At 38.6% G+C, this 27,628-nt stretch overlaps 1 protein-coding gene across 8 annotated transcripts in view; it reads left to right on the top strand.

Moving 5' to 3' along the window:
- The window catches only part of LOC109013771 (chromodomain-helicase-DNA-binding protein 3 homolog), a 66,637-nt gene extending 41,885 nt beyond the window's left edge, over positions 1-24,752 (top strand). For 6 of the 8 annotated variants that reach the window (XM_035689752.1, XM_035689753.1, XM_035689750.1 and 3 more), the window contains 7 exons: positions 644-1,592; positions 1,830-2,053; positions 3,494-3,598; positions 19,345-20,721; positions 21,515-21,823; positions 21,935-22,142; positions 23,909-24,752. In XM_035689752.1, the coding sequence (XP_035545645.1) occupies positions 644-1,592; positions 1,830-2,053; positions 3,494-3,598; positions 19,345-20,721; positions 21,515-21,823; positions 21,935-22,142; positions 23,909-24,288 (3,552 nt within the window). In that variant the 3' untranslated portion in view covers positions 24,289-24,752. The remainder of the gene's footprint in view (positions 1-643; positions 1,593-1,829; positions 2,054-3,493; positions 3,599-19,344; positions 20,722-21,514; positions 21,824-21,934; positions 22,143-23,908) is intronic. The other 2 variants (XM_035689755.1, XM_035689756.1) reach the window with 2 other exon arrangements.
- The last annotated feature ends 2,876 nt before the right edge of the window (positions 24,753-27,628 follow it).

Below are 27,628 nucleotides of genomic sequence, written 5' to 3'. Positions count from 1 at the left end.
TGTAACATAAAGAAAATTTCTAGGTTATGAATTGCTTTCTGTGCTCATGTAATCTAAACTACTACCTTGGTATTCCTCAAATCATATAAGAGGTTTTACTGAGGTTACTCACATATAAATTGATAGGAGTTGACAACTCCATAAATGTTCTTGTTCCATTACGATGTTCTCTTAATGAACTACTTTGTGTGTTCCTCCAGTTTGCCTTCATATTCTGTACAAGTACATAGCCTCTGTTATTAATATTGTGGTGTCCTTTATGCTCAATGTGGTGTTTATGGTTGGAAAGAAATGGGCGGTGTTTTGAAGATAGAGAATGTTCGTTGGGAGGAATTAGAGAGTTATTCTTTTGTACTTTATGTCTTTGGGTGAAGGTTATAGTTTTGAATGGGGATAATTTTCATGATCTTCTTTTAGTTTCTACTAGTTCCTAGCTTATATTTAGGTGTTTTCTCTTGTATACTTCCTGTGTAATTGGGCTGTGTCTATTTACTTGATTCCTAAAATTTTTTTTACTTTATAAAAAAAAGGTTGTGGTGTATGTACATGTATAATATACTGAAGATCTATGTGTTATGTATCATTAATTGCTTTGGGTTTCGATAGGCATGTTGTTCTGATTCAAAGGTTTATAATCTGTCAGTCTATTGGTGGTTCTGGAAGGGATTCTGTTGGAGACATTCTGGTTGACTTTGTCCATCAGAGATTTGGCAAGGACTCATATGTATCCTTAGATGGTAGAGGATATGCCCATTCAAAGAAGCAAGCTGCTCTAAACATGTTTAATGACAAAGATAACGGGAAATTTGTGTTCTTGATTGAAATTCGTGCTTGTCTCCCAAGCATCAGACTTTCTGCAGTGGACACTATTATACTATTTGGAAGTGATTGGGACCCACAGAATGACTTAAGAGCACTACATAGAATCTCTATCAGTTCACAGTTTGAACAGTTAAAGGTATTCCGTTTATATACATCTTGTACTTTGGAAGAAAAAGTTCTGATTCTTGCAAAGGAGGGTATGGCTCTGGATAGCAATATAAACTCAACAAACCCACGTACTTATGATACACTGCTAAGGTGGGGTGCCTCTTATCTGTTCAGTAAGCTTGATGACTTCCATAGTTGTAGCTCCTCTGTCTCAGGTTCAAATATATCACCTGAGCAATCACTTTTAGATGATGTAATGCTCGAGTTGTCAACCCAATTGCCTTACAGTGGCGTCAACAATAACCCACACAGCTGCTTAATTTTAAAAGTAGAGCATGGTGGAGGAGGGTATGCCAGAAACCTTTCATTATTTGGTGAAAGGGAAATGCAGTTTGTGAATGATGAACCGCCTACCTTTTTCTGGAAAAATCTTCTTGAAGGAAGGGATCCTAGGTGGAAGTTTTTGTCTGGGTCATCGCAGAGGGTCCGAAGAAAAGTTCATTATCTTAATGACTCACCAAAAGAGTCTGAATTTGAAAGAAGTGCTGTCATAAAGAAGAGCAGGAAGTTGTTCAACAAGAAGCTTGACACTATATATTTAAAATCAAAATCGGAGGATGAAAGAAAATTAACTACTGCAAATAAGGCAGCCAAAATAGCTGGTACTACCAGATTTCTTTAGCTGTAAAAGTTGGTCTTCATATGCTATATCTCAAAAGGTCCTGGGTTTAAGGGATATAATGAATTCCAAAATGCTAATAAGAAAGAAAAAAACCAAATAGATTGGAAAGGGACTCGTCATTCATTTCACGTTTTAGTTATTTTCTAGCAAATTTATCATTCAATATGGGTGTTTGAGACCAACTGGTTATGACTTTCCATTTTTTCTACATTTACAGATAACGTGGATGACTTAAATCAGGCCCTTGGTTCTTCAGAAAATGTAGATGACTTAAATCAGAACCTTGGTTCTTCAATAGAGCCTCCTGTGGCTATTAATAAAATTTCCCAAGTATCTGAAATTGGCTTGGTTGAATCTGAGGAGCAAAACATACAACTAGGTGTGTGTCAATCCTTGCCACCGCCGGAGATATCAGAGCTTTGTGAAATTCTACAGCTCCCAGTATGGTCTTTCTATGCTTTCAAGTATGCTTTTTTTATACATGTGCACATGCTCACACAGTCACATGCAGGCTTAAAATAGACCTTGTTCCTCAATAATTTTTCTCTTTGAGACCCATTATTTTGCCAACCCTCAATGACTCGAATGTTCTAAATCCAAGACACTTTATGGTGGATCAATCCTTAGGAACTTAATTTTTGGTGAGTATTACTTCTATTGAAATGTAACATAATCTATGGTGCGCCCTGCACTAAGTGTCTAGCACAGACCATAATGCAAGCTACATTGCAGAGTATTAGGGCTCATTTGGGGAGTGAGATGAGCTGAGAATTTTGTGAATAGTAGTAAAATAGTTTGTGAATAGTAGTAAGATAATTTGTGAATAGTAGTGAGATAGTTTGAGTTGAGTATTTTTGGGGTTTTCGGAAAGGAGAGAAAAAGTTGAATAAAAAATATTATAAAGTTAAAATATTGTTAGAATATAGTTTTATAATATTATTTTTGTTTGGGGATTTGAAAAAATTGAATTGTTTTTTATTTTTTGTTTGAAAGTTTGGGAAAATTGTAATGATTAGTTTGAAAATTTTGTATTTGAATTATGTTTGGGAAGGAGATGGGGTGAGATGAGAATTTTGGGATGAGATCTATTTCCAAACAAGCCCTAATTTTCTTTTAATCTATTCTAATAACTTAACAGAAAAAAGTTGTATCATTTTGTATGAAATGGATGAATAAGGAAACCCCTAGGAGTTGGCTCAATGGTAGCGACCTTGGTCTTGGGGATATGGTCCCCCCAAAGTTCGAACCTTCAGTGCAAACAATTTTTAGGGGCCATGTCTTATTATTGAAAAGTATATAAAGGCCTGGATTTCATGCATTTTACTAGAATGAGGTAATACTGGGTAAAAGACATGTTGCATTTGCACGGTCTCTGGGGTTCCTTTTCATCAAAAAATAAATTACATTCAAGAACCACTCCTATACATCCTTAGACCATCAATGTTATCATTTGTAATTATTGATAGCTGTGCTTGGCAAATTGTAGATTTCTGATGTGCCAGAATTGTGTGATCAGTTTGACGCATGCACGCTCCATACCAGGAAGGCATTCACTTGATATGCATGCTGTAAATGTCACATGCTTTGATTGTTTGGAGTGCTGTAAATATTCATACAATGTGTGTGTGTGTTTCTGACTATTTTAAACCTAAAGATGAATATTTTTGTATATAGAATAAGAATATTAATTGTAATAGTAATAGCAATAGCAATAGCAGTGGTAGTAGTCATAAAGAGAATAATTAGATTGTGACTAAACAATTAGATTGAAATTTTTTATCTTATCATTTGCAATCTAAATATTTTCTTACATGATGTATATATATTGCTCTGTGATAAATTATTAGGCTACCTGATCACTTTTTGTGATGTTATATGCAGGTGAATGTCAAGGATACTGCTGTGAGGTTTCTTGAGTACGGGAGGGAAAAATTCAATCTTAGTGGGGAAGGAATTTCCACCTTGCAGGCCTTTCGGATATCTCTGGTTAGAAGGCACCTTAATACTGTTGCTACATTCCACTATTTCGTTGCCTAATTTATTTTTCACTACTTTGAACAAACTATTGATGATCTTTATGAAGGAAAAAACTATAGTTGCAGGGATTACTTTCTTTTGGTTTCATCATTGTGCTAGGCCATTTATGGCTCTTAAAGTAGTTCAGCTGTAGAACAGAAAAACAAAGACTATCCGTTGTACATCAACTGAAAATAGTCACTCCCGAACAATTGTTCTGCATCCCAGAAACCTGGTGTTCTGCTTCCAAAGTTCTTTTTCTTTTCTTTGGAATTATTGATAAGTTGTGTTTTTTTTTTTCAAATTCACCTATTAGATTCACATTGACATTTCTTTGAGAAATGTGTTGAAATGGAACATTGCACTACAAGCTTAAGATGCTGGCAAGCCCAACTCTAGGAGAACCAACAAGGGGTGCTGTTAGACACAGAGAAGATAGAAGTTGTATATTTTTTGCGATGCCCTAAAACATCAAAGGCCATAGGGCATCCTTCATGGTTTTAAAATTTTCCAGTGTGACAACCTGGTTGTTTTCTAGGCGGGAAAGATAACTTTGTGAAACTTTGGGATGCCAAAACCGGAAGAGAGCTTTGTTCATTCCATAACCGCATCTTGCCCAGGAAAAAGAAAAAGTCCATTCCCCAGCATCAAATCTTGATACAGCACCAATGAAAGGTTGTCTAAATTGGGGTTTAGGTAAAATATAGATGCTGGAGCTTTTTTATTTTTGTGCCTTAACATTTTCTCTCTGCACACTTAACATTTCTACGGTGGCATGAGTGTTTGATGGTGAGATTTGCTTGAGTAGGAAGGAAAATGGGTCCTTCGAAATTACTTGTAATCGAATCAAAGGTGTTTGAGGTGATAAGGGATGGTAGATATGTGCATTTTACTAAGAGGAGCTAGAGAGTTGTGAAAGGCATGAGCTTAGGATTAGCCATGGCACGTTGGTTCACCAAAGCTTTGGAGGACTGTCTGAAGGTTGGAAGAAAGGAGTTCTATACTGCTCATCGGGAAGGAGACAGGGGTTTCATTGCGCAACGGTGTTCTAACACCCGTGGCTTTTACATGGCACTGGTGGAGTATGGAGGGGGTGGTCGACGGACCTCCATTTTCATACCAGAGGATAGAGACGGCAAGGGATGGAGGAAGTTGGCAGAGGTAATGAGGGAGGCTGGAAGAGAAGGTGGACCTGCTCGTCTACCACTGCCAGTGACGATAGTGGCTTTGAACCAACCTCATACACAATCGTACAAGGAGGTCCTCCAACAACCGCGGGTTTCAGAGCAGTCCCGTGAACATGTCAGGTCAAGAGTAAGTTCTGACACATCGGCCAGCCTGAGAGGAGTTGTAGGTCCAAAAAGATTAGGGAGTGCTGCCGGTTCAGTAGGTGTCCAGAGACTTGATGGTGGTGGCAGGTGTGTTGTTGGTCTGCAAGAGGAAATGGTGCATCGTGCTTTGATGGATATGAAGAAACAGATGGGTGAATTGCAAGAAAAAAAAAGACTGGCTTATATGGTGTGTTGAGGAGAATAAAGGAGCGGGCTTGGGCTTGGGCTTGAACTTGGCCTTGGGCGTGGATTGTGAATTGATTAAAGGAAACATAATGATAAAGACACAGATGGCTCAAGCAGTAACGCTTCAATGGGCCAGGTAAATACCAGTGGGCCTCATCCTGTAAACGGTAAACAAAGGGAAGGCAAGAATAGGCTCAGGCCTGTTATGGAGATATGATTTGGGATATGATTTATTGTATTTTTGGTGATAATTTCCTTTCTAGCTAGATTAGATATTGATGTAAATACTTACCTTGTATAGCATATTAGACGCATAGACTCTGGCAACAATCTTGTATATTCTCCTCTATATAATGAAAGGAAACCCTCGGTAAAGGGTATTCAAACCAATTTGACATGGTACCAGAGCCCCTACTCTGCTATTTATCTCTGTGGTTTTAATCACTCGTGTGTGACAGGAAGAAATTTTTTTTTTCTTCTTGCTATTGGTGTGTCGGCACTTTCTGTGGTCACCGACTTCGTGGGTTTCTTGTTTTGTGGCTGTCGATGTACTGTTCTAGATGCAGCGTACGCCTCTGAGTTGCACATCCTTTTCTTTGGGTGTTTTTCTCGTCGTGGCTAGGCAGCAGGGTGTCCATCGGCTTCCTCTGTGGCAGTCGACCTTCTCTGTGGAGGCGTTCGGCGTTTTCTGTGGTGGTTGTGTGGTGTTTGACCATCTCTGTGGTGGTCGTTGCTCTGTTTCTGGCAGTTATTCTCTCTTTCGGTGCTTACTTTGTGGTGGTTGGGTTGCTGTGGGCACGTCGGCTCTCTATGGCAGACGGGAGGTTTTGTGGTGGTTGCGAGGTGGTCAACCAGTTCTGTTGACGTCGGTGCTTGGTGCACATTCCTCTCCGTGTGAACTCGGCACTTTTGTTTGCCGATTATTTTGAGCTAGGAAGGTATCATTTTAGGGCCCTCTTATTGTGTTACTTGTGCCTCATTATTCTGTCCGTGAGCTTCTATTATTTGCATCACGTGTTTGGGTCTCTTTTTCACTTGGAGTTGGAACTGATTTGCTTTGGGCTTGCTGTTATTTTTTTGACTGCTTGGGCTGATTTTGTTATATGTAACTTTCATCATGTCTATTGAGAATACTATTGTTCGTTTCACTGGCAAGAATTTTCCTACGTGGGAATTTCAATTTAAAATGTTTTTGAAAGGGAAAGAATTGTCAAATCATATTGATAGTTCTACTCGAGTTCCCACTAATGAAAAGGAATATGCTCAATGGGAGGTCAAGGATGCTAAGGTAATGTCTTGGCTGTTGGGAACGATAGAGTCTCATCTTGTGACAAATCTTGGATGTTTTACTACGGCTCAGGCTATATGGGCCTATCTCCATCGTATTTATCACCAAGATCACAGCGCTCGGAAATTCCAATTGGAATTGGAAATTAGCAATTACACTCAAGGTAATTTGACCATTGAGCAATTTTATTCTGCTTTTATTAATATTTGGAGTGAGTATTCTGCTATTATTCATGCTAAAGTTCCCACTGCGGCCCTCGCGGCTCTTCAAGCGGTTCATGCTAAGAGTCAACGCGATCAATTTTTGATGAAACTTCGACCTGAATTTGAGCCTATTCGAGCCAATTTATTGAACCGTAATACAGTTCCTTCCTTGGATATTTGCGTGGGAGAATTATTGCGTGAGGAACAACGATTATCCACTCAGATGGGTATGACTTCTGAGAAGGTCTTTTCTGAGGCTGTGAATGTCGCCTATGTAGCACAAGGGAGAGGGAGGAACAAGTTGCAGTGTTTCAGTTGCAAGGAGTTCGGTCACATTGCTCGCAAGAAAGAGGGACATCTCATCAAAGACTGTCGTGTGCGGCCTCAGAATTGCCAATCCCAAGCCTTTCAAGCTGCTATTCAGTCCTCGTCTTCTTCTTCGCCCCCCACTGTAAGCTCTGATTCATCTGTTCTCACACCTGACATGGTTCAACAAATGATTGTATCTGCTTTTACGGCTTTGGGCCTACAAGGTACAGCTCCTACCTCCACTTCTTCTTAGATTGTTGATTCGGGTGCCTCTAATCATATGACTGGTAGTACGACGGGTCTCCATGGTGTTCGTAAGTATGGAGGCACGCAAACTATTCAGATTGCTGATGGCAGTACACTTCCCATTGTTGCCATTGGTACTTTGGGTTCTTCATTTCGAAATGTTTTTTTCTCTCCTGGTTTATCTACCAATTTGATTTCTGTTGGACAATTGGTGGATAATAATTGTGATGTTCATTTCTCTCGTGGTGGTTGTCTTGTGCAAGATCAGGTGTCGGGGACGGTGATCGCGAAGGGGCCTAAAGTGGGACGTCTATTTCCTTTACAGCTTTCTATTCCTAATATTGTTTCTTTTGCTTGTACGGCTACTACCAATAATAATGAAGTCTGCCATAAGAAATTGAGTCATCCTAATTCTGTTGTCTTGACTCATCTTTTGAAGCATGGTTTTTTGGGCAATAAAGATTCTTATTCTTCGTCTCCTGTATCTTTTGATTGTGCTACTTGTCTTCTTGGTAAAAGTAAAACATTACATTTTCGTGCGCATGGTAGTCGTGCTTCTACTTGCTTTGAGATTGTGCATATTGATGTTTGGGGTGTCAGTCCTATTATTTCTCATGGTCAGTATCGTTATTTTGTGACGTTTATCAATAATTATAGTCGATTTACTTGGATCTATTTTCTCCGTTTTAAAGCTAACGTGTTCTCTGTTTTTCAAAAAAATTTTGCACTTGTCGAGACGTAGTTCAGTACTTGTATCAAAATCTTACGCTTCGACTCAGGGGGGGGAATACATGTCTCAATCCTTTCAGGCTTATCTTCATCAAAAGGGATTATTTCTCAGCGTTCTTGTCCTTATACCCCTCAACAAAATGGAGTCGCTGAGCGTAAGAATCGTCATCTCTTAGATGTTGTCCGTACTTTGCTGATTGATTCATCTGTTCCTTCTAAGTTCTGGGTAGAAGCTTTATCTACTGCTGTTTATCTGATCAATCGTTTGCCTACTGCCACCCTAAATTATGATTCTCCCTATTTTCGATTATTTGGCATATCTCCTGAGTATCAATCCTTTCATACTTTTGGATGTGTTTGTTTTGTTCATCTGCCACCTGTTGATCGTCACAAGCTTGATGTCCAGTCTGTCACGTGTGCTTTTATGGGATATAGCCCTACTCAGAAAGGATTTGTTTGTTATGATTCTCATGCGAACAAATTCCGGATCTCCCGAAATGTGATTTTCTTTTAAAATCAATACTTCTTTCAGTCTCAGCTTATTTCTGATCCTTCTATTACTCTTCTACCCGCTTTTGATGATGTGTCTTCTTCTTCTATTGAGCGATTTAAACCAGGTGTGGTGTATCATAGACGTCCTCCTTCAACGCCTCTTCAAGACACTGATCTGTCATGTGATCTACGCTTCCTATACCTCGACACTCCACCAGGGTTACATATCCACCAGATAAGTATGGTTTTTCTCATACCTCGCTTATTGCCACTCTCAACACTATTTCTGTTCCTCGCTCTTATACTCAGGCAGCCACCCAAGTATGTTGGCAGCAGGCCATGCAAGAAGAAATCCAAGCTCTTCAAGACAATCACACTTGGGATCTTGTGACTTGTCCCTCTGGTGTCAAACCTATTAGTTGTAAATGGGTGTACTCAGTCAAGTTTCGGTCTGATGGCTCATTGGACCGATATAAGGCTCGTCTCGTAGCCATTGGGAACCAGCAGGAGTATGGTATTGATTATGAAGAGACATTTGCACCTATTGCCAAAATGACTGCTGTATGGACTATCTTGGCACTTGCTGTGTCGCAGGGATGGTCTCTCCGGCAGATGGACGTGAAGAATGCATTTCTACATGGGGATTTGAAGGAAGAAATCTATATGTCTCCACCTCCCGGCATGTTTACTACACCTTCCTCAGAGGTTTGTCGGCTACGCCGATCTTTGTATGGATTGAAACAGGCTCCGTGTGCATGATTTGATAAATTTCGCTCTACTTTACTTGCTTTTCACTTTACTCAGAGTCAGTTTGATTCCTCTCTGTTTCTTCGCAAGACTTCTGCAGGAATTGTACTACTTCTGGTATATGTTGATGACATTGTGATTACTGGCTCTGATACTGAGTTAATTAAGCAATTACAACAGCATCTCAAGGCCTCTTTTCGTATAAAAGATCTTGGTCCCTTGCAGTACTTTCTTGGCCTTGAGGTGCAAATTTCTCCGACTGATACATTGTTACATCAACATAAATACACACAAGAACTGATTTCATTGGTTGGTCTCCAATCGGGTAACTCTGTTCTTACTCCTTTGGAGGTAAATCTTAAGTTTCATCAGGAGGAAGGCGAACTTCTCTCAGATCCATCCTTGTATCAACAGCTCGTTGGGAGTTTGAACTACTTGACGATTATTCGTCCTGACATTTCTTTTGCTGTGCAGCATGTCAGTCAATTTATGCAGGCCCCCCGACATCTTCACTTAGCCGTTGTCTGCTGCATTATTCGATATCTGAAGGGCACCTCTACACGCGGGTTATTCTTTTCTAAGGAATCTTCCTTACAGTTGATGGGGTATAGTGATGATGATTGGGCCGAATGTGCGAATACTCGTCGCTCTGTTACTGGCTGGTGCATGTTTTTAGGCAATGCACTCATTTCTTGAAAGAGTAAGAAGCAAAGAAGCAAGACAGAGTTTCCAAGTCCTCCACTGAGTCTGAGTATCGTGCTATGTCTTCCGCATGCTCTGAGATCACATGGCTTCGTGGGTTATTGGGTGAACTTGGTTTTCCTCAACTTCAGTCCACTCCTCTTCATGCTGATAATACCAGTGCTATTTAGACTGCCGCTAATCCTGTTTTCCATGAGCATACGAAACATATCGAAGTCGATCGTCATTCCATACGAGAATCCTTTGACAAACATGTGATTACTCTTCCTCACATTTCCACCGAACATCAAACTGCCAACATTTTCACTAAAGCTCTTTCTCGGCACCGGCATCAGTTCTTGGTTGACAAATTGATGCTTCTTGATCTACCAGCATCAATTTGAGGGAGGATGTTACGGAGATATGATTTGGGATATGATTTATTGTATTTTTTGTGATAATTTCCTTTCTAGCTAGATTAGATATTGATGTAAATACTTACCTTGTATAGCATATTAGACACATAGAATCTGGCAACAATCTTGTATTTTCTCTTCTATATAACGAAAGCAAACCCTCGGTAAAGGGTATTCAAACCAATTTGACAAGGCCCAAGATTTGGGCCTCAGCCCATGGGACAACAAAACACCAAAAAACAGGAGGGCCTTGTTTGGAGGAGATGGAAATCAAGTGACGCAAGCCCATTGTCGAGTGGGTACCATCCACCGTCGCTAGCGAAGACTCAGGTGGTCTTGTTGCAGGCAGTGGAAGTTATTTCGCCGGAGGTCGAATTCCCAGAGCATAGGGGTGCGGGATCTAGCGTCACTCGTCCCTCTTGTCTCCGATGCGCCAAGACCAGTACAAAACAGCTTGACGGAGGCAGCCAGTGCCACTCCTGTGGCTATCCCGCTGACTAGGTCGTCGGTGGTTGAGATTCCAAAAGAGGGGGGTATGAAATCGCACGAGAAAACTCATCAGAAAGTGAAGAAGTGGGCTCTCAGGGTATTTACATGGGGATTGGGAAGGATGACAATGCTGGTTTGTCCATGGTTTCCACTCATGGTCCATATTCTCCTGTTGTCATGGATCTGAGGATAGAGGTGCCACCTCTGATGGATCTTCCATTTGTAATTTCTGCTGATTTGGTCAAGTGACTGAGGAAGGAAATGGATGATGGTGCGCAGGAGCTCTTTGTGGGGGTGTCGGATGACTCGAATTTGCAATTGGTTCTCAACGATAGAGTGTTTTTATTTTTTTATTTTTTTTTTTTTTTGGGGGGGGGAACCAACCCCATTATGCACACTTCCACCTAGTCCTAACTTAGAGAGGTACATCTCAGAGTGGGTGTTTAAGAAGGTAGAAGAGATCCAAACTTGTGTTGGGATTTTTTGTGTAGGCTTTGAAGAGCAATTTAGGGCCCTTCTTGTTGCCATTGAAGCTAGTCGATCGAAATCAGCCACAAAGAGAGAGGGAATTAAAAAGGCTCAAATGTTCTATTAATTATGAGGCGAAGGATGGGAGTGGCAGAAGGGATAGATTGAAAGGGAGGGGAGCTCTTTTTGCTCATGAAGCCTAAGATACTCTCTTGGAACATGCGGGGGGCTTAATGATCGAAACAAGCGCTTTCGCATAAAATCTTTATTGTGGACATGGAAGATTGATGTTGTGTGTTTTGAAGAAACAAAGTTACGTTTTATTGATGGAAGAATCATTAGCAGTCTGTGGGGGTGTCCTTTTGTGGGTTGGTCCTATTTAGCTTCTCTGGGAGCTTCAGGTAGTGTTCTTTTAATGTGGGATAAAAGAGTGGTGGAGACGATTGAGGAGTGTATTGGGAATTTCTCAGTCGCTAGTTTATTTAAAAATGTTGAGGATGGGTGGGAGTGGGCTTATGTAGGCACTTATGGGCCAAACATGGATAAAGATAGGAGAATGCTATGGGAGGAGTTGGGTTTATACTATCTATGGGACGTGTCGTGGTGTATGAGTGGGGATTTCAATATTACCCGCTTTCCTAGTGAGCGATCGGGGACTTATCACAATTCCTTGGCCATGGAGGAGTTTTTTGAGTTCATCTTTGATTTAGATCTTATGGATCTCCCTCTTGTTGGGGGTGAGTTCACGTGGTCCGATAGCCAAGGTTGGTCGCGATTGGATAGGTTTCTCGTCTCTCCTTCGTGGGAGGCTCAGTTTCCGAAGCTATGCCAGAAGCATTTGCCTTGAGTTTGTTTGGATCACTTTCGTATTCTACTAGATTGCGGAGGTATTCATGGGGGATGCCGGTATTTTAAGTTTGAAAATATGTGGTTAGCTACTGATGGCTTTGTAGATAAGGTTAGATCTTTGTGGTCTTCTTATTAGTTCACGGGCACTCCTAGTCTCATTCTTGCAAGTAAACTTAAGGCTTTGAAGCAAAATTTAAAGAAGTAGAACTTGTAAGTTTTTGGAAATGTTGACAATCAGAAGACTTCCCTTATGGAGGAGCTGCAGGTTTTAGAGGGTAGTGAGGTGATGGGAGATACCTCGGAGGAGGTATTGCTGAGGAAAAGCTAGGTTGTGACGGAACTGGAGAGGGTGTTGTTGATGGAGGAGACTTTGTGGCAACAAAAATCTAGGGCCCTTTGGTTAAAAGATGGCAATAAATGCCCGAAAGTTTTCCATAAAGTGGCCAATTCACATCAGCGCAGTAATGTTAATGAGTTACTTCACTCAAGTAATCAAGTGCTTTCTTCCCCCTCTGAGATCGAGAACCATATTGTGCATTATTATGAGAACCTTCTCACGAAACCGGCTAATTGGAGGCCGAATCTTGACGGTTTGATGTTTGAATCTATTGATCCAAAGAGTGCGAGCTGGTTGGAAAGACCCTTGAAGAAGCTGAGATTTATAAGGTGATTGGTGGTATGGCTAAGGACAAAGCACGGGGTCCTGATGGCACTCTCGATAGGGCCTTTCCAGATCTCTATCTCATTGTTGTTAATAGGGATGCTTCTGTGTTGGATCTGGTGGCATTTTCCCATGGTTCTCACCAGTGGGGTGTTCTATTTAATAAGGATATTCATGATTGGGAAATGCATACCATTTCAGAATTTTTCAGATTGATATATTCCTAGGAAGGTTTAACAGCATAGGGATAGGATGCAGTGGAGGCCCAATGGGAAGGATGCAGTGGAGGCCCAATGGGAGCAAGAGGCTTACAGTGAGATTGTATTACAAAATATTGGGATCACATGAGAATGTTCCTTTCTCGTGGAAAGAGTATTTGGAGGTCTCGCGTGCCTTCCAAAGTAGCTTTTTTCATATGGACTGCCTTGCCTCTCTTGGGAATATTTTGACCACGTACAATTTGAGGAAGCAGGGTCTCATTTTGATGGATTGGTGCTATTTGTGCAAAAGGCATGGAGAATCAATAGATCACTTATTACTGCATTGTGAGGTGACAAGAGTGTTGTGGGATGAGATCTTTAGAAGAATTGGTGTGGCTTGGGTAATGCCTTTGAGGGTAGTGGATTTAATAGCTTGTTGGAAGGAGATTCAAGGCTGTCCCTAAGTGGCGGCAGTGTGGAGGATGATTCCTTTGTGCATTATGTAGTGTATTTGGTTGGAAAGGAATGCTCGGTGCTTTGAAGATAGTGAGCGTACAATGGAGGAACTTCTGAACTTTTTTGGACACACTTTATTGCTTTTGGTTCTCAGCCATTGTGCTTAATAGAAACAGTGTTCATGATTTTCTGTTCTTAATTTCTGGTTCCTAGAATGTATTTAGGTTTCTTTTGTATACTTTCTGTGTACATGGGCTTCGCCTACTTCATTTGTATCAATAAAATGTACATCTTACTTGTAAAAAAAAAAAAATCCATCATGGTAATTAATCAACCTACAAAATGTACAGAAGTTACCATGCTAAATCCTACAAAAACAAGTTAGAACTCTATAAATGTTTGGAGAACTCCAAATTTATATGAAATGGAATTCTATATCTAGAAACAAGTTAGGAAATGCATTCTAAGAAATGCAACATTGGGGTGTAACATTCCAAATGTGGAGAGATTGGCCAGTATATTGGGGTGTAACATATCTTCTTTGCCTATGAAGTACGCTGGCCTCCCTCCCTGGGTGCCTCTTTCAAGTCAAAGTCTATGTAGGATGGTGTGGCTGAAATATGGAGTATAAATTGGGTAGATGAAAAAGAATGCACTTGTCTAAATGTGGCCTACATATTTCCTGCTCCTGTTTCCCATTCCTACAAGTGTGGTTAATTGGATAGAGAAATTACAATTTCTTTTGGGGAGGAGTAGTTGAAGAATTTGAAGTTCACGTAGTAAATTGAGTTAAATTATGTCCTCAAATTTCTAAGGGTGGATTGGGAGTCAGAAAATTAACACTGTTCAACGGGGCTTTACTAGGGAAATGGTTATAGTGCTATTAATTAGAAAAGGGGGAATTGTGGAAAGCTGTAGTGGATACCAAGTTCGGTGGGGCTTGTGGTAAGCGGTGCTCCAATGAGGTACATGGACGCATGGGGTTGGATTGTGGAGATACATTAAAAGTTGTTGGGGCTCTTTTCTCAACACTCTTTTTGAAGTGTATGGGATTGCGAGGGAGCAGGATATCAGATTGACCGAATGCCTCTCACCATTGTGAAAATAAGGACAAAAACGTAGAGAAATAATGCCTTTCTGCTGCAAAAATGCTTGGAAAGCATGAGACATATACTCACCACCATTATCTGACCTCAAAACCATAAGACATGTAGAAAACTGGTTCTCAAGGTAGGCAAAGGTCTGAAAAACCTGAAGCACCTCCCCTTTAGGATAGAGGAAATACACCCAAGTAAAACGGCTATAGTCATCAATGAACGTCACAAAATATTTATAATAGGCAAGCGAAACAATTGGTGTAATACCCCAAACATCACTATGGATAACATCAAAACATTTGGTAGCGCAACTACCATGCATAGTGAAGGGAAGAATTTTGCTTTTGCCAAGTTTGCAAGAAGTACAATCAATAGACAAGCCATGAGTAGAATTCTGATTTTTATTGCCCAGAAAACCATGCTTAAACAAATGATGTAAAATCAGAGAATTGGGATGGCCTAATCGCTTGTGCCAAACATCACTCTGATTGCTTACAGTACTACAAGCCAAAGATAAAGCGCTAGGAATAGAAAACTGCAGAGGAAACAATTGTCCCACTTTAGGCCCCTTCGCGATCACCTTCCCCAACACATGATCCTGCACAAGACAACCACCACGAGAAAAGGAAACGTTACAGTTACTATCCACTAGCTGTCCAACTGAAATCAAATTAGCAGATAACCTAGGAGACACAAACACGTTCTCGAAAGAAGGTCCAATATCACCAACTGCATTAATAGGTAGGTGACTCCCATTTGCAATCTTAATGTATTGAGGACCATTATAACTCTGAACATTAAGCAATGATGCAGACTGACCAGTCATGTGATTAGAAGCTCCTGAATCAACAAACCAAGGAGATGAGACTGTCTTACCATTACCTTGAAGTCCAAATGCAGAAAAGGCTGAGATGATCATCTGCTGAACCATCTCAGGAGTGAGGACAGCCTGACTAGTACTTGCTGCAGTGACTGTCGGAGCTACAATAGGTGTAGATTGGACAACAGCTTGAAAGGCCTGGGCGTGCCGATTTTGAGGACTGATTGAACACTCTTTAATGATGTGCCCCAGTTTCTTGCAATAATTACAATATGGCTTTGTGCAGTTGGTAGCAATATGGCCAAATTCTTTGCAACTGTAGCACTGGATTTGACCTTTCCCTCTTCCCTAGGCTGCATAGGCGACATTCACCATCTCTGAATGCAGCCTCTCTTGTCCCATTCCTGCCTGAGTAGCCAATCTCTGTTCTTCCCGCACCAACACTCCAAGACAAACATCCAATGTAGGAACTGGATTTCGGTTTAATAACCCAGCCTGTGTAACCTCATATTCTGGCCTCAATTTCATCAGAAATTGATCACGTCTACTCTCCACATGAACTGTCTACCTTAGCATGTGTAATACTCGAATATTCGCTCCACAAGTTCAAGAAACCAGAATAATACTGCTCAATAGAAAGGTTACCTTAACTGAAATTTGCTATCTCCAATTCCAACTGAAAATGGCGTGCATTGTTGTCTTGATTATATATCCGCCCTAGATATTGCCACATCTCTTTAGCTGTAGAAAAAGACCTCAAATTGTTCACCATGTGTGGTTCAATGGAGCCCAGCAGCCAAGAGACAATGTGTGCATCCTTTGCCTCCCATGTCCCGAGTTCCTTGGGGCCTTTAGAGGCTGAAGACGTCCCATCAATATGTCCCCACAACTCCTTTCCTGTCACAAACATCTTAAACTGAAACTCCCAGCTAAGATTGTCCTTGCCATTGAAACGAATAATAGAGTTTTCTCCAGACATTGTGAAGACAGAAATAGTCCAGAAAAAAACCACCGTAAAAGAACCTAAAAGCTGATAACAAACCTCTAAATAGTCTAAGAATATCGAGAATAAAAAAATCTCCAAGAGCCCAGCAGCAAAGAATCCCAAAGAAAATTCCAAGATAGCACCACAGATGTGCTGCCGCAACCACCAGAAAAACAAGAACCAAAAAAACTCTGGGCTCGAGTCCGAGAGCCCCCAGTGCTAAATCCGAGAAACCAAAAAAAGAGAGGAGGAAGCGTGTATACTCTAGGTTCAGAACACAAGCTCTGATACCATATCAGATTGAACAAATGCCTCTCACCATTGTGAGAAGTTCATTAAATAGAAAAGTCTGGTAGCTATACACGGAAACTCTATATATGGAAAACTAGCTATACATGGAAACTCTAGCTATACACAACTATCCAATTACACTATACATGGAAACTCTAGCTATACACAACTATCCAATTACAGCTATACACAGCAAAGCTAAGAAAGGAAACTAATCAGTACAGCTGATGTAAATAAGGTAAGAAAAAATAAGAAAGATATTAGATAGAATCTTCCAATCATAAAATCTGCCGATCCTAGTGACACAGGAAGCTTCAGTAGGTATTTCTCTAGTGGTTCACCTCAATGGAATGGCAACATTTTCCGAGCAGCCCAAGATTGGGAGATTAGTTCTATCACAGAATTTTAACCTACTGTGCTCTTCTGGACCAAGAATAGGAGGTGGAGACCAGACCCTTTGAGCCCGTATAAGAAAGAGAAGTTTAGCACCCGCTCATTCTATCAAATCCTCATCATGAAAAAGAACAACCTCTTTCCTTGGAGGAGAATTTGAAGGACTAGGGCGCTTCTTAAAGCAGCATTTTCTGTCTGGACAGCTTCATAAGGAAAGCCATGGATAATTTAAGAAAGCATCTGATCATTGTTGTTGATTGATATTGTATGCATAAAAAGAACAGTAAAGATATTTTCTTACTTCATTGTGCGGTAGCCCCGGGCTCTTCGGAACGATTTCTCTAGAAGAGCGGGGGGTGTGGGGGAATCATATCAAGAAGTTTAGTAGACCTTCTTGCATCTTGGAGAGATCTATATGGCATCCCACAAATTGTAGTGATATGGAAGATGGCTCCCATATGCTCCGTGTGGTGCATCTGGAAGGAACTTTTTTCTTACAAGTAAGAAAATTTATTGATCCTCATAAGTCGGCAAAGCCCAGGTAGACAGGTAGTATACAAGAGAGAAATACATAATTAGAGCCTACGAGCAAGAAAAAGAAGCATAGAAGTCATTAAAATTAATCCCCTATAAAACAATGGCCTTAGCCCAAAGTAACAAAGATGGAAAAATAAGTCTGTAATCCCCCCAATGGGCGTTCTCTGTTTTCAAAACATCATTCATTCCTCTCATTCCATATACACCACATAAGACATAGAGGCACCTATCAAAAGAAAACTACTAGGGTTTTCTTTGATAGCACCATCTTCCAAACAACTGCTACTTGATTATTTCCCCGTATTCCATTCCAACAAGCCAAAAGATCCACCGCCCTCTTAGGCATCACCCAAGCAATGTCCAGCCTTACAAAGATCTCATCCCATAAATCCTTCCCACATCACAGTGGAGAAGAAGATGATCCGTCGATTAGCCATTCCTTTTGTACATAAAGAACCAATCCATTATCAAAATGCCAAGCTTCCTCAACTTATCTATGGTCAGAATTTTCCCATGAGAGGCCAGCCAACCAAAAAAAAAAACAACTTTTAGGGGCAATTTGCTTTTCCAAATGCACTTCCAAGGGAAAGCAGTTGATGAATGGGTGTACATAGCATTATATAAGGATCTAACCGAAAAAAATCAGGAATAAATTTAATGCATACAAGGTGCTGAAAAAAATCAGAAATATCTCCCACTTCCCAATCTTGAACTGCTCTAATAAACGACACATTCCACTGCACCAGGCCGTTTGAAGTGTCCATATATTCAGCAACAGAAGCTTCCTTGTGTAATGCAATTCTGGAAAGAGAAGGAAAAGCCTCCTTTAAGGCAACATCACCACATCAAATATCAAACCAGAATCTAACTCTAGTTCCTCGACCTGCCACAAATCTGAAATTACGAATGAAATCCTCCCAGCCCTTCCTAATAAATTTCCATACTCCCATAAATCTGAACTAAATAATACAAGTTTTTAAAGATTGCAAGCAGACCGCGAATGAAATGAAAAATTCTTGACACTTTTATTTCTTTGGGCTTATGCGATACTTTAATGGACTATATGTCCTTGACTTTCTTGTATCGGCTTATAATCCTAAATAGTTGTTTCTCTTATATAAGACCTGTGTACTCCTAAGTAAATTTCACAGCTACATAACAAAAAAAAAATGGTGATTCATCCCAAACCACAAGACAAGCCAGCATGAATGTCAAATAAACATCACATAGATGCAAGGCCACAGAGACCGATAATCACTAATGCCTCACAGACATCAAAGAGGCATCACATAGATCCAGATGCACAAAGTGTTGTCACCAATGTGACACAGGCCTCAAATACCATAAGTACGACTGTGAAATAGCAAAGAGCTCACAAGTTAATATAATTAATTTTCATAGTTTATTTCCAAAATGTTATGTAAAGAGATGTTATCATGCAATAAACTTTTTTTTTTTTCTTTTTTTGAAAATTTTATTAACTGACTATGCATCTCACTAGTAACCACAATTCAAGAACTCTCCTCGAATTCCTCAAAAGTATTCAACTAGAGTAGGAAATGAACAAACATTTTATAGTAGATGACACTACTAAACTTACGTTTTGGGAAAGTGTCTTCTTTGTGGTTTGTTTGCATCAGTTGGAAGCTTTTTGGGTACCGCAGTTCAGATGATACATCTCTTGTGCTCTGTGTGTGTGTGTATTGTCATTCCCCCTTTCTTGTCTGTGTATTTGTGCTTGTGTTGTCTGTGTTCTTGATGTACGATGATGATGAATATCTTGGGTGCACTTGTGCACTTATGCATGATGTAATTGCTACTAATGGATATTTTTTTTCTCAGTGTTGGGTTGCAGCTTCTTTGTCGGAACACAGTATTGATCACATTAAATCAATTGCTCTTGCAAAACTGCACTTAAATTATGTCTGCAAGGAAGCGGAGGTGGATTATATCTACTCCAAATTGGAGAAGATTAAGAAAAGTTTTGCATGCTGTTTAGAGAATGCAGAATGTGTCAAGGAACATTGTGCAAAAGCTTCAAAATCAACTATGTCTAACCAGCAAGATGTGGTAGAAGGTAAGACACAAAGGGGCTATAAAAGTCATCCTCTTTCTGATCTATTCGAACCTGCCACTGTGGAACAGACACCTGACATGGTGAAGAATGATAGCTCCAATATCGTCAAAGACGTCCTAGATAATGTTGATACAAAGATGGAAAAATGTATGCAAAACCAACAAAAAGAAGTTCAGGAATTTCACAAAAAGAAGATGGAAGAAAAGGCAAAGTTGGAGGAAACGCACAGGTTAGAGTCGGCCCTTATTTGCACCAAGCATAGTGACATTTCAGTGAGGTTAGATAAGCTTAGGTTATTAGATCATAACTTAAAGGAAAAGATAGATGAACACAATCATCAGATGGAAATACATCTAAAAACACTTGAGGCTTCACAGTTGGCTCCAAGATTTGAAGAGCAGCAAATCAAAGCTATAGTATGGTTAGGAAAACCAAAATCAGGGGTCCCAACTGCAATATCAGATAATCCGTCTTGGAGTGACTTGGAGTTGAAGGTGGGCAGAATGCAACCAAGTGATATAGCTGAAATTGATGATGGATCCCAAAATGCTGCTCCTAAGGGCATGCCTTCTTTTCAAAACCAGAATGATAGTGGAAGTATGCCAAGTTATCCAGCTGAAGTTCCTGAATTTTCTAATGTTGAAAAGATATCTTGTAGTTTTCCCATGGAAGCAGAAAATGTTTCAATAGCATCTGATGCAGAGAATAATGGATCAGAAGTAATGGCCTTAAAATGGGCAATAACTACTTGTGTGGAGCAGCAGAATAAAGTCGGTTCCCGTGTTGGTCCCAGAAATGGTGCCCTTGTGCAGGGTTCTTCAGATTTGGAGAGTTCTGTTTGCAATGTTCAGACCCTGCAATCAATAGAAGGCCCTTGTGAAGTTCCTCAAACACTAAGCGAAGTGATCATGCGGCATGAACCCATGAAAATGTTACCTAATACTGTGCAACCAAATGGAGTGTGTCCTGACAAAGATGCTGTGACATTGGACAGCACAGCTGATACTCAGGACAGGCGGCAAGATGGAGAAGTCATGGCTATTTTCAGGGATTCAGCTTGTTCTGAGTTTAATGGGACTTGGCCATCCTTGGTGCAGACAGATACTTGCCCAGCCCAAGGAAGTTCATTGGCATCACATCAGGTACTTGAATGTTTGTTCAAGTAGTTTCTATTGGGTGGTTTTACTCCATTTTCTAAATAACTTTATGGATTATCCAACAGATATGTTTGAATGCTAAATTCATTATGAAAGAATACTAGCATTAAAATAATTGAAAAGCAAGAAAAAGCTCAAGAATTCTTTCCATTTATGAAATACTCCTGTCGCGTACATGATGATCCATTAAAAGAACAAAAATGTATGGATTATTGACGTAATAATGGATTTGTTTGCCTTCCACAATACATTTAGTTGCTAAAGGAAGCCAATAGAGTCCTGCTGTTTTGTGTGATGCCTCTGGCTGGGATGAAATTTTCAGCTGTATTGTAGTTTGAAGAACTGTTATATAGAGAAACGGCCTAGAATTGTTAGCACTCCTTTTGCCCAAGTACAAATGTCATTGATGAAGGTACACTGTTTTTGAGAATATTTTCCTGTATCAAATATCTTTCTTTTTGGTTCTCTTTTTTTCACAGTTTTCATGTCTCTGTGTATATTATTATATGATTTCTGTGACAAAGTTAGGTGTTTGCTATTGAGATTGAGGGAAAGAGAGATACAGATCCACATACAAATGGATTGTTTTATAAGCAAGGGGTCTGTTTTAAATACATTTGACCCGTGTATCAACCAAGTGCAAGAAACAGACCGGTCAAGGGGAAACCTGCAAAATCATTTTGACCAAGTCATAATTTCTGGCAATACAACCGGCATTACCATGCTGTTTTATCATTCTAATCTTTAAAACTAAGTCCTACGGTCTGAATTTTCACAGCCTATATCGACAAACCCATCCTCCACCGAATACAATTCACTACCTGCATCCCTGGGGAATCTACTGGATTTTTCCAACCTCTTGCATTCTGCCATTTGCTTGCCACTGCCGTCTTCCATAGATATACCTGCTGGTAGAAGTGAACATGTTGCAGATAGGAGCAGAACTACTGTTCCAGGACCATTGATTGATCATCCACATGCTGTTCTACCTGAGATGCCTCAGCCTGTTTGTTTAAATCCACTGCAAATTGAAATGGAAAGAATACAAAAGGATAAGGAGCAAGCCTTGAAGAGGCATCAAGATATGGTTCGTCCAAGATGCCTTTGAAAATAATTTTTTTATTCATAATTCCTTTCGGTGCTTATTAGCTCTTAGATATTTCCTGTTTAATTAAATCAAGTTTATCATTTTGAGTAGGTATTGCAGCTGAGATATAAATGTGATAAAGAGATTGAAGAGATACGCAAGAAGTATGATTTGTTACTTCAGGATGCTGAGACTTCATTAATGCAAAAGCAGAGGGATCTTGAGACATTTCACTACAAAGTTAATCTAAATAAGGAATTGGCAGATGCTTTGATAGTTAAGAGTCATGGGGCAATTGGGTCAGTATGCATAGAACAAGGTATAAAACTGATCTAGTACAGCACTCAGTAATACATCTCTCTCTCTCTCTCTCTCTCATTTAGATGCATGGGTTTTCGAAGTACTACTGTTTGTTCCAGGCATTTCTGCTGAAATGTCGGATTTAACCCTACAAATTCTTGGATACTAAGATACCAAATGGGCTATATCAAACTGGCATGTCCAGTAACTCCTATGTGGTATTTGAAACTTCTGCCTAGTTATATTGCGAATCTCATATCTCGGGATTCTTGGAAGAGTTGATGTTATAGGGTTATTATTTAGTATAATATTTTCTAAATTTTCTTTCGACTCGATCACCATATGGATGAAGCTAAATTACAATATCGCTGTCGTGTTTGGATTTAGTTAGCAATTTGTGTATTAAAAGAGCGACTAGTTAGATGGTTAGAAGTGAAGCTTGGTGAGGTCTGTGGGAACAAAGGTGGGAGTGGCATTCCAGTCTGTTTCCAAGTGCATGTACATGCTATGTCGTGATCCTTATTTTCTTCTTTTGTTGTGCTTCATATTTTGTGGGTTTATTCCCTTTTTGTCATGTTTTATTTGCTACGAGTTTAAATTCAGATTCTGATATCAAATCATGATTTACGTTGCTGTTAATTGAAGCATGCCCCATAAATTTAGACCTATCCATCTTGACATAGATAAGATTTTGCTATGAGATTACATTCATTGAGTTACAGACTTGTCTGGAACTCATAGATGACAGATTAGATTAGAAAGGAAAGTTACCCCCCAATTCCCCCTCGGAGGATTAGACAACAGAAACTACTGAACTAACTTTCAGCTCATTCATTTATGTCGATTATCAATAGAACTCGAACTCAAACTCATAGTGATGTTGAAAAAAGACATCGATTTGGAATATCGTAAGTGATGATTGAGATCACCGATTCCTTCTCCTAGTTTCAGAAAGCAACATCAACCTTTGACTACCAGCTATGTTATGGGGACGTAGCGGATCTTACCCTTGTCCAATAGGGTCTTAGGACTCGTTTGGACACTTGAAGTATCTTAGAATTCTATGAATAATAGTTATATAGTTTTGAATTAAAACATTTTATTTGGTTTTGAGAAAAGAGAGCGAAAAAATTAAATAAAAATATTATAAATTTAAAAAATTGTTTGAATATAATTTTTTAATATTAATTTTGTTTCGAAGCTTGAAAATTTTGTATTAATTGTTATGTTTTGTTTTGAAGTTTGTAAAAGTTGTATTAGTTTTTGTGTTTGAATAATGATTAGGTAATTAAACCCTGAGAGGTAGCTCAGCTGGTCCGGCCTTGGGTTTGCTCCCCAATGGTCACCAGTTCAAGTCCCCTTAGAGCCACTGGAGGTTTACCTGATTGTTAACTTCAGGGCCCCATGGGATTAGTCGAGGTGTGCGCAAGATGCCCGGACACCCACAGTTATAAAAAAATATTAATAATAATGATTAGGTAATTATAAGATGAAAAAATTGAAAATTTGAAATTAAAAAGTATTTTGTGTTTGAGAATGAAATTATGAGAAGTTTTGAGAATTTCATGTCTCATCTTTGTGTCCAATAAGTGTACCTTAACACATTTCAAGTAACTGGAAGATTGCATAAACATGTACTCCCATGAAACTTATGCAGCTCCAAAAACTTTGAACGGCTGTATTTGTATGCAAGTAGTTCATGCTTGCATATTTGCATGCACACTGAAATATGAAACACTATTGCTCTCAATGTTGCATAGCTTACGAAATCTCTCTATGTTGCAGCAGCATTATCTAGTTTCACGAATGAGTGGATTCAGCTATCAAGTCAGCAGCCACATCAGATGACTGCCCCAAGACAACAACATTCAGCAAGCCCTGAAATAAATATACCACCTGTAGCCCCACCAGCCGTGGTTGACCGAACATCAGCAGTTCTCTCTACTTTTGGTACACCACATTCTAGCTTCATGATCCAATACCCACGGAACCTTCAAAATGGGATCGAGTTACGTGCCCCTGCCCCACACCTTCGAGCTTCCCCATCTATGCAAGCAGTCCATGTCTCAACCACGCGCAGTGGGACGCCAAATCAATCACCCAGAATTCCTCTTGCAACGTCAGTTAAGCTGGCTCGCAGCATCAAGGCACCCCCGGAAGTGTAGCAGAACCAACCCATCAGCTAGAAATTGCGGGTAAGTTTGCCAGCGACTCCATGGTTATCGGGGTAAAAGATCTCCCAACTTCAGGTCTCAAGTGGATGAGAAAGACAGCCCTACAATGATTATTACTGCTGTATAAATGTTTAGGACAATATTAATTACTGCTGTAGACTATCTTTTCCCACTAGTCCCTCAAGTTGAGTTAATCTTGATCCAGTTATTGAGAACTCCTTTGGTGGACAGTCTGACAAATCAAGTTACTACCTTTGTAGGATTTTAGTTCGACTTTTTGGACGAACTGTCCGCAGCTGCTGCTCGCAATGACGGTAACTGATTTGCTCGCACATTTCGCGTGCGGCAAGTGACAGTAGACATCTGTGTAATATGTCATTTTAGGATGTCAATGCACTGACAATGGGTCATTATAAACAGTCACGTAGTAACTCTTTGGAGACTAATCTGAGTGGCAATGTTTTGGATTTTAGTATTTTATAATTTTATTTTTTATTTTTTTAAATGTTAAAGAAAAAAGAAAAATGTTAAAGAAAACGCTTAATCTTACCGTTTATGCATTTTTATTTTTTTATTTTTACTCAATGGTTAAGGAAGTTATTATTAATGAAATTGTGTATTTTTTATCTTAATGATTAAGAATGTTAAAAAAATACTTAAAATAAAATCAAAATATGAAGAACAAAAAATTTATCTAGCATGACTCAAGAAAAAATGTGGCTGCTAACGAGTCTCATTTCAAAGTTACAACTAGTTTAAATTGGTTTTTTTTTTAATGTAATTTTTATTTTTATTTTTTTAAATGTTAAAAGAAAAAAAAAATACAAATGCACTAGTGGTAACATTTTTAACCATTAAAATAATTGAAATACACCAGTTTTTATTTAACTATACGTGATGGGGCTAACTAGCAATGAAAAATATATAGACACATACTTTTATTTTTTTATTTTTTTAACTTCTTTAGATTACCAGGAATAAAAATAAACAAAAATAAAAAGTCAAATCTGGTGTGCGCATTAGCAGCTGGCTCTTCCTTTAACTATACAGATGCTTATATGGGTCCCGTTCGATAATTTGTACCAATGAATGTTTCCGATCGCTAGTTTTTATATTTAAAAATGAAAACGAAAATGGTCTAAGTTAGGGCTGATTAGTTATACAAAATAAAACTATTTCAGTTTATCTCATCTCATATAATAATTATAATTTTTTTAAATTTTATATAAAATATAATAAATAATTTAACTTTTTCAAATTTCTAAACAAAAATTAGGCATGGACAACGGGGCTCTGCACCTTGCTGCACGACATTGTTTAGAGATGTCGTAATAAACAATTTGTTACAACATCTCTAAACAATGTCGTAACAAATTGTGTATATATAAATATATATATATATTATAATTTGTTATACTTGTTTACAAAGTATGCATTAACAAATTTAAAAACTACATAGTTTAAAAACTAATATATTACAACTTATACAAAATATGCACTAGTAAATTTAAAAACTACTTAGTTTTTAAATTATAGTCATATTTATAAAATTTAAATTTACAATTTGAGTCTAAAAATATATTTTTAATCACTTTTAGACCTACAAATAATTTTTAAACCTAGTGGAATGTAGTCTATTTTTTAAGTAGACATGAGACAGGACGAATTGGGAATCCGTCCAACACCCCGCCCACCAGGGAGGGAGACGGGGTGAAAACCCAACCTCCCGTCCCGTGAGGGGCGGGGTGGGAGATACCCCACACCGTATGGTGCGGGTAGCACCTCTAACAACAATAATATGAAAAAATTATATTATAATAATATTTTATTCAATTTTCAACAAAACATTTCATTCATCTTTGTGAGTAATATTACACAACCTCCACACACCATTATTTTTTAAAATTTAAAATTTTTAATATTTTTTTAAACTTTTTTTTTTAGTTTATTCTTTTAAAACTAATTCAATTCTTCTATTTATTATTCACATATTAAATATTTGATAAAAAAATAATAATAATAAAAATTATAAAAAATAGATGTGCAGAGATTATGTAAATTTTTTCTTATCTCTGCATAACTAAATGAAGCCTACTCTCCCAAAACCGATAACCCCAAGCTTTGTGCGTGTGCATATGGTGTCGACTTCTTCCGAAGGCAAGCCAAGAGCCGGTAAAGCTAAAAGGAGAGCTTTCTTCTCCATAACCTTGTTTGCTTCAACCCAAATCAAACTCAGCCGGTGGCGTTGTCCTAAATCAAACCTAGCACCTTCTCATATCCTTCAAATCAAACCCAGCACATTTTTCAAATTTTTACGTAAAATATAATAAATAATTTAATTTTTTTAAATTTTAAAATAATAATAATATTAAAAAATAATATTTTATTCGACTTTCAACTTTTATCTCATCTCAATTTACTATTCAAATGGCACCTAAACCTGCAACGAAAGTTGCAACAGCCACCAAGTGGGATACTCACATCTAAAGCACTAGCAATGTCGTAACAATGGGGTATCAGTTCTGGGAGAGGAAAACTCGGACCATTTTCATGTCTTCTTTTATTTTTTAATATAAAAAACTAGGCACATGGCAACCACTAACATGCCACGTATTGGTCAACTACCTCGGACAACCTAACATTTTCTACTTAAATATCCATACATATAGATGACCAGAATATGGTATTTCACTTCTTAAGACTGTAAATGAATCAATTTGTTCAATATCTCACTTAGTACTCGCCCTATTAAACTTGAATCAAACTCGACTCATGAAAAAAGAAACTCGCCCGTGAAAGCAGATACCCACTCAATTAGTAAATGACACATACCCGACAAAATTCGACTCGACTTAGTTAAGGCTCATTAAGACCCGCTCTTTTATACCCAAGTCGACTCGTTGGCTCGACTCAATTAAAGTTTATTCATACATTGATAAATATATACATACACATATGCATATATATATGTATTAGCTAATAATATAAGTATAGCACTTTTATAATTAAGTATATAATATGTAACCTAATTACTTATACCTATATATTGAATATACTTTATAGTTATATTTTATAATCTATACAATAAGTAGTCAATAAGATTTAACAATTATATACTAGTATGTGGGAACCATATATGAAATAGATATATGTTATTATATTATGTGTATGTATTAATAATTTATTAGGCATATAATATATTGTTATTATGGATAAATATCAACTAGTTAGATATTAATTATTTATAAAATTTTAAAATTTTATAATTTAATAAAAGTTCTACTTGTTAGTTGTACAAATTTAATATTAAGTTTTTTATATATCTAATTTA

The sequence above is a fragment of the Juglans regia genome, chromosome 4, assembly GCF_001411555.2.
Source record: "Juglans regia cultivar Chandler chromosome 4, Walnut 2.0, whole genome shotgun sequence".
In the NCBI taxonomy this organism is placed as follows: domain Eukaryota; kingdom Viridiplantae; phylum Streptophyta; class Magnoliopsida; order Fagales; family Juglandaceae; genus Juglans; species Juglans regia.
The sequence above is the reverse complement of the archived record's forward strand: the minus strand, read 5'-3'. Positions and strand labels throughout refer to the sequence as shown.